At 39.9% G+C, this 8,492-nt stretch overlaps 1 protein-coding gene across 1 annotated transcript in view; it reads left to right on the forward strand.

Moving 5' to 3' along the window:
* Window positions 1-403: 403 nt before the first annotated feature.
* Window positions 404-8,492, forward strand: part of cdc20b.L (cell division cycle 20B L homeolog) — a 40,015-nt gene continuing 31,926 nt past the window's right edge. The window contains exons 1-2 of the mRNA XM_018266135.2: window positions 404-891; window positions 988-1,059. Of these exons, the coding sequence (XP_018121624.1) occupies window positions 829-891; window positions 988-1,059 (135 nt within the window). The 5' untranslated portion in view covers window positions 404-828. The remainder of the gene's footprint in view (window positions 892-987; window positions 1,060-8,492) is intronic.

An 8,492-nucleotide genomic window follows, 5' to 3' on the forward strand; every position in this document is an offset into this window, starting at 1 on the left:
ACAACCACAGAAATATGTTCAAATTTTAATAACCTGTCAAATTTTGGAGTCACAAAAATGGGCGTTCCCCTCTTTTTACTTGCAAAATGTAGGGAGGTACGGTCCTACTGTAATTGAAAAAAAAAACGATAAAAAATGAAGACCAATTGAAAAGTTGCTTAGAATTGGCCATTCTTTAACATACTAAAAAATTAAGTAAATGTGAACCACACCTTTAACATTCCCCCCTTCCCCTTGAGCAGGTGTCCAATGTGGCCCTTGGGCTATCTTCTTACTAATGACCTAGGCACTTTTTTCCCAACTGCCCCCCATGGTTCGTGGTTGAAAGGCAACTTGGCGGTTCTAACAGCGCCAGTCGCCACATGGCAAGCACATAGTAGGCATCCTGTAAGCAAAGGGAGGGGCAGTACGGCATCTCTACCCTATTGACTACAACCCCCACAATTCCCTTCTCAGCAGTGGCCCGCTTGGCCAAAGCGGGAGATTATAAACACAGCCTGGCTCCGGGAATAAGGAATTCCCTGGTAGTGACGTCACGAGCCCGGCATCAGTCTGATGAATGAAGTCGTGTTTCCCGCTGCAGCAGCCGCTCCGCTCGTATCCAGGGACGTGAAACAGGGAATCCTAGTGATGTCACAAGGCCGGCCTCATCCCCTCGTGCTCCCAACTCATTCACCAATCGGATGGCAGCACAGGTGATTCCCGCTACAGCAGCCGCCCGATCTCCACCTTTATATAGAAGAATAGTACCCAGGGGAGCATCACTGAGCGCTGGAGACAAAGGGACTGGCTGCACCGGGCGCACAGAAAGGAAATCCAGCAGGAGCCATGGACTGGAAGTTAGAAAAGATTTCCTCCCGGAGAGTTAGAGGAGAGGAGGACATGATGTGGGTACGTTGTGCCATGTGTATATATATATTAGTTTCATACAGGTGACATCACACCCTTCCCCTTTTAATGCATCCTAAACGTGTCCTGTCTTTCTAGGAGAGTATCATGAAAACACTCGGGAGAGACCTCAAGTGGAGCAGAAAGTACAACATGCAGAAAATGAACAAGGTGAGTAACTTGTCCTACAGCATAGTTTGCCTTCAGCACTCTACATGCTGGAAAACTGCAACTCCCTGCATCCTTACAAGTGAGCTTTGTGGCATGGATGGAGTGTAAGTTTCACCGCTCCACTGATAAAGTTTGTCGCTGGGCACTGCATACACAACTTGCCTACTAATACAGCGTCTTAGAATTCACATCTTATGGGGCCATGGGTGTAAATGTTTAAAAAGCAGTCCTGCAAGTGGGGGGAAAGTGACTGATGAGCAGTTTCGGTACCTGAAAAATATGCAAAGTTTATGGGGCCCTAGAATGACTTAGCTGAACATCCAATAACTTCTAGTTATGCCACCTGCGACCAACTGTAAAATAATTTATTCGCCAAGTATTTGGGGTCCCTATAATAATGTTGCTGTGGGTCCCGATAACTTCTAGTTACACCAGCTGACACAGCGTGATGCATCCAGTCCATCACTTTGCCAGTGTTAAGGTGGCCATAGACGTAGAGATCTCTCTCCCCGATATGCCCACATTGAAGTGGGCATAATTCAACAGAAACAGCAGCACTCTGGTAGTCTGAAAAAAAGTGAAACTTTATTTCTGTTGAATTGTGTCTAAATACCCTGGCATGGGGTACAGCGCGCACCTGGGGCTGAAAAGAGCCTATTCCTACTCTTGAAGCACACATGAATTGAATCGATTGAACACATTGAAGTGGGCGATATTGGGCTGATCCGATCGTTGGGCCCTCAGAATGGATACGATATGGGTGGTCAGATCGCAGGACTGCATAGACGCACAGATGTGGGCGCGATCCGACGGGATTTATTATTTTTTTTATCCGTTTATTTTTTTAACCTGCCCGATCGAGATCTAGCCAACTTTTGGCCAGATATCGATGAGGGAAGCCCTGATCTAAGGTAATGCTTAATGGGAATAATGCACCCCTGTTGTAAATTATATGAGAATATGGGAAATCACAGAGGAGTTGCATGACTTTATATAGGCACAATGCCACGGGCTTAGTACTTTAATACAGATCAAGGAACTTAATGTTTCTTCTGATGTCCTCATATTTTAAAGTAGGTGGTTGTAGTCTGAAACACTGTGCACTACAGCAAATCCTGACAATACCCAATTGCCACATAATATGGTATATAAGATAATTTAAGAATATATATTACTTAACTGCTTCATAATATATATGTCATCCCTAGGGTATTTGCCCTTTCTCCCATGAAAACTGTCCTACCATAGAAGCTTTTTTACCTTACCCTACTCGTACACAGGATGAGGCGCCAACAAGGGCTGCAACCCTCCTCTGGAACTCTCTCCCACGGTCTGTCCGACTTTCTCCCAACCTCTCTGCTTTCAAGAAATCTCTTAAAACGCACTCTGCTTAAGCCTACCCTCACTCTGCTTAAGTACCAAATGCAACACCACATACAGTACCACATTTCTCACCCACTTAATTCGATCTTGCCCACTGTATGTATACTCCTTCCTCACCTTTTGTACCGGTATTGATTGTTATGTATGTAACTACATATGTTCTATGTATATAATTCATGTGATTTAGTTGTATAATCACATTTACTTTACAGTGCTACGCAATATGCTGGCGCTATATAAATACATGTTAATAATAAAAGGGCAAAATTGACTGCTTTTCCACATTGAAAAGTGGACAAGGAAAATTTCAATGGAACTGAGTGAGAATGCAAAGGTTTAGTAACTAGAAATCTGTGCTAGTAATTTTGTATCACTGTTATTTGTGATGTCCAGGGCCAGGGTTATGTCCTTCTGCTTTTATTGTAACAATTCCCAAATAAGTACTTGCTTAATTGTGTACATAATGTGATTTACTATAGGCTGCTTTTAAAATAACTTTTTTTTATCATATTCTGCCTGAACAATGAAGCTACTTCATTGTAATATGAAGTGTTGAAGTAGTAAGAGCACACATCCGAGACAGGTGATAAAAGTTTGGTTGGACCAGTGAGGCAGTGCACTTGCTAGCTGGCTGTTGTGTTCTGGAAACTTACAGTTGTTAGCTGCACTCCACATTGTTTCATTCTGAGCAGCGTTCGGGTGTGAAACAGCACCATCTTGTGGAATAAATAGGTGTTTGTTTTTTTTTTACTGGATATTCCTTTCAAACATTTTGAATTTTGAACAGAAGACGTAAGAGTGCATAGCTAGTTACCTGTTTCGGGTAGGCAGTGTAGTTTAGCTGGCTGCTTGCTATTAAATCCAGCAGTCGCTAATACTCTGCCACTGGCAACAGGGAAAAGCTTCAGCCACTGTATGAAGATGAAATATAATCTTTTCACTAAGGATCTGTGTTTAGAGGGAAGGCAGTGTAATGTTAGCTGGTTGGGAAGTAACAGACACCGGTTAACTTACACCTGCCCCCCTTCTTCACATTCGTTCGTCGGATCATCACTTCTGCCCATTTATTGACTGCTTTATTGAATCAAGAACAGATCTATGGGTTTGCAAGGCTTTACAGATCAATACAGATTGGATGCAGGTCATAACAAAAGTTTATTGCATTGCAAAGTTCCACAGATTTTAAAGGGGAACTATCAAGAAAAGAAAAATGTAATATAAGCTTCAGCATACTGAAATAAGAAACTTTCTAAATACAATCAATTAAATATTCTGTACCTTTTCTGAAATAATCAAGTTCATCTTCACTATACCTCTCTCAGCATCTGTTACTCTTCATTCCCTCTTCATGCAGGAGTTGGGCGTCAGATATTCATTGAGTTAGATCCAATATATCTTATTGGAGGGCACCTTTTGCCTAGATGATGTATTAGAGCTCACTCTATTATAACCAGCAGAAATCCTGTCTCTCTACGTGCATGATTTGTGCAAAAGGCAGTTATTTTGTTTGTACTGGAATCAATTATTTGAGTGAGCTCTAATACACCTACTAGGAAAGGAAGCCTCCCCTATAAGATATATTAGCTCTAACTGTCAATGACTATATGACACCCAACTGCTGCATGAAGACAGAATGAAGAGAAACAGATGCTGAGAGAGGGATAGTGAACATAAACGTGATTATTTCAGAAATGATGCAGAATATTTAATTGATTGTATTTAGAAAGTTTCTTACTTCAGTATGCTGAAGCTTATATTGAATTTTCATTTTCGCGATAGTTCCCCTTTAAAATTATACTGGCTACTAAAGAAGCACTAACGTATAGTGTTTTAACTAATTCTATAGATGTATTATACTCTTTACATAGACTGAAGCCAGTGCAAGAGTTGTACAATACATATAATATGCACTGGGCAGCTACACCAAGTATTCCAGATGATTGGCTTATTGTACGAGGCTGCTGCTCATTCTGATCTGTACAGCTTTTTCCCGTAGAGTGCAGCTAGTTAAAAAAGATAGACATGGGTTAATTTAGGACTTTAGGGTTCTAAAGAAATCATAGTTTATGGTAGGTTTTCAATATTTTGTATTGTGTTGATAATTTGACTTCTTTATTCAGTGTTTCATGTGTGTTGTATCTGTGAGTATCAAATATACTTAAATACCTTCACAGGCAGCCCAGGAAACACAGAATAAACAAAGTTTTGTTTGTGTGGTGATTAGGCAGTGTATTGTTAGTTTGCTGTTGAACTTAAACCAGCAGCTACGTACACTACCACATCAGCACATGACGTGTCATCTTTTTACATCACACTGTTTAGTTGCACATGGTAAAAAATAGCCTTAAAGGGATACTGTCATGGGAAACAGTTTTCACATCAGTTAATAGTGCTGCTCCAGCAGAATTCTGCACTGAAATCATTTTTCAAAAGAGCAAACAGATTTTTTTATATTTCGTTTTGAAATCTGACATGGGGCTGGACATATTGTCCGTTTCCCAGCTGCTCCCAGTCATGTGACTTGTGCTCTGATAAACTTCAGTCACTCTTTACTGCTGTACTGCAAGTTGGAGTGATATCACCCCCTCTCTCACCCCCCCCCCCCCAGCAGCCTAACAACAGAACAATGGGAAGGTAACCAGTTAGCAGCTCCCTGGTAGATCTAAGAAGAGCACTCAATAGTAAAATCCAGGTCCCACTGTGACACATTCAGTTACATTGAGCAAGAGAAACAACAGCCTGCCAGAAAGTAGTTCCATCCTAAAGTGTTGGCTCTTTCTGAAAGCAAATGACCAGGCAAAATGACCTGAGATGCACCTACAAACCAATATACTTGCTGGTTCAGGAATTCAATTTTATATTGGAGAGTGAATTATTTTTAGTGTAAACAGTGTAATTTAGAAATAAAAACTACACCATAAAAATCATGACAGAATCCCTTTAAGGGCATATTTATTATGGATTGAACTGGGGAATCCAGAAGGATCCCCAGCACTCGAAAGTATTTTGAGATTTAACAATACTTTTAAGAACATTTTCTTAACTGCGAGCAAACAAATTGTTACATTTACCAAAGCTGATAGATGTTCTCAGTTTTAGTGTGTTAGTACTCTGTGCCGAACAGCATCAGCACTGCATGCTAACACCTGTTCAAATGATTATTCACCTAATCAAAGCACATGCAGAGATTAACAGTTTGTACAGTTTATTTTAAATTTAAGCCTGATCACCGATTCTTTAACACTGGCAATGAGCTTCATGACCGAATAATTATTTTCCTCATTTTTATTACTGTTGTCTGTTGTAAGAATTATTTTGACAGTATTAAAGGGGACTCATCTTAGATAGCACAGGAATCAGTTTTGGGTCCTGGCCCATAAGTTAAGAGTCTCTGCTCTAGCAATTTGATATGCTACCTCAGCCCTACTCTACTTGCTCTGCGACTGGAAGTATTACCTACATTAATATCTTTGACTGAATAGTAAAGTCTCAAGTAGGGCAGAAGCTGTTACTGCCAGCAACTAAGATGTCAGACTGTAATAGTTTAGAGAGTTGGTGACTAGGCTTACTAAGCTACTACTGGTCATAAAAAGGTATAACACAAAGTTGGAAAAAAAATAGAAAAAAGTAACCATTTGTGGTGTAGTATGTGAAAACAGTATGTTTTGTGAGAGCATACTATCTTTTTGAAGCACAATTAAATGGTAGAAATGCTGTGCCTTTTGCATAGGAGTTACTGTACAAGCACCCTGTAGTACTTAGCATCTGTGCTTTATGATTTGCCACCTAATACAGTAGCTGCATATCAAGTTCTTTTTCTGGAAGTCCCTTATCCAGAGGTTGGTGGCCCTGAATGCTCTCACTGGTTATGATGCTTAAAGGAGAACCCCCCCCCAGCGATGTGAAGCCCCCCTGCACAGTCTTACCCCAGAATTCTGTCCCCTCTTGAAATAGTGATCACAGCAGAGCTTATGGGCACCATCTTCTTCTCTTCTCCTTATCAAAAAATATCAAGGTGAAATCATAATGGTTTATTTGTCTTCTTCACTGCCAAAGGAGTGGTGAAGTAAATGCTGTATCTACTTCTTTGCTTGTTCTTTCCCTTTTATCATTTATCTTTTCCCTTTTATCATTTTATCATTTCTTTGCAAAAGATCCAGTAGCACCAAAAAGGTAAAATGTATCAAGCCAGCAATCCTTATTTCGTACCAGAAAGAATGGTATTTTTCAGATGTGTAGCGACACAAAGGACATTTAACCACTGTTGTCACTTAACTCTTTGTGTGATGCATTTGAGGTTTCGACCTGCTCTTTATATAGTCTTAGTTGGATTGTATATACATCTGGATCACACACCTAACATATTGCTTTCTTGTATTGATGTGGTATTGACTCTTAAGGCCCCCATAGACGCAAAGATTTTTTTTTGATGAAAGATTTTAGTGCAATCTAACCAATCCGTCAAATTATCTTGAGGTTAGTGGGAATCAAACGATTGTGCATCTAACGATTTTTACGTCCTACATCTTTAGAAAATTGATCGGCCAGGTTAAAAAAAATTTCATCGGTGACAGTGAAATCTATCTTTGTTTGCAGGGCCAAGCAGGCAGCTACCCTCAGATTTCCTGGCTTCAACTAGACAACATTGCTTGAAATGGTCTTTTTAGTTGATGGACAAATCATACATTTAAACGATCGTTTCAAGATAAGCTTGGTCTTATGATAGCGAAAAGATCTTTTAAAAATCTTTACATTAAGAGACCACGCTTAAAATTGTGGTATAGACTCTATGGCCAGCTTAAGGGCCATAGAGTCAATACCACAATTTTAAGCGTGGTCTCTTAGTATGAAACTAAATGGGGTGTATAAATGAATACGCGTAAGACAATTTGATCAAAATGTTTTTAACTTTGGGGGGGGACATTATAGGTGAACCATACACTAACCTTTTCTGTGACAAAATAAAAGGTAGATAACTGCCAACATGGAAAATTGTGTGATACATGCACATCCGGCAAGATATACAATTTCTAGATCTGAACATATTTCATAAAGCCTTGTGCTGCCCAATGATGAAATCCGTAAAATGAACCCCTTTTCAAGTTATTGGGCCAGATTCAATTCAAAAAGAAAAAGGTTTATCACGAGAAAAAGTCCTGGACGAGATTCAATTTGAGATGCAATTCAGTTCAGAAAACCTTATCTCACGGCTTATCACATGAAAACTCTATTTAAGTCTATGGGGAAAAAACTGGAACTAAAATTTCTCCTCGAATGGAATCTCATCCATGAGTTTTAACTTGATAAACCATGAGTTAACTTTTTTTCACTGAACTGAATCTAGCCCACAGTTTGGTATGAAATGATGTGCATTTTCTCTCTTCTTCTCTGTTTGCTCTTTTCATACCATGGGCCAGATTCACTTCAGTGAGAAAAGGGTTTGACGTGAAAACTCATGGATGAGGTTCAGTTTATGGGAAAAAAACTGGAAGTGAATTAGATCGAATTGAATGTTGTCCATAAGTTTTCTCGTGATAAACCATGAAACTTTTTTTTCTCACTGAACTGAATCTGGCCTAATTATATATAGCATTCCATCTTCAAGTCAAGGAACTCACTCGAACTGAGCCCAAGATGTGTTGGACTGGAAGTCCTGGGGCGTAGCAGTGTGCCTGACAATCTAATCAAATCTCAAAATCATGAGATGTACAGTATAAACGTTCTAAAACAATCAAGTGGTAAATAACCCTTCAATGGATAGAATAAAAACCCAGGCTTGGGGTTCAAAAAACAAGGAAAGGAGGGGAGCCAAAAGGTAGTCACCCCACAGGGATCATATTCACTAATCCGATACCCCGGTTCTTCTCAGAGAGTGATCTTCTTCTAACGCTTCTTCTTTGTTTGCTACCTCAGGGCTGATGCATGCACAATAAAGTGCTTTTTTGTTAAAACTCCGATTTTACTCTAATCTACTCTACTTCTACGCATGTCCAAGTGAAGAAAAAAAGCTGGAAACCCCCCCAGTGATTTCACCTTTCCTTCTCCTTTAA

This window comes from Xenopus laevis, chromosome 1L (assembly GCF_017654675.1).
Source record: "Xenopus laevis strain J_2021 chromosome 1L, Xenopus_laevis_v10.1, whole genome shotgun sequence".
In the NCBI taxonomy this organism is placed as follows: Eukaryota; Metazoa; Chordata; class Amphibia; order Anura; family Pipidae; genus Xenopus; species Xenopus laevis.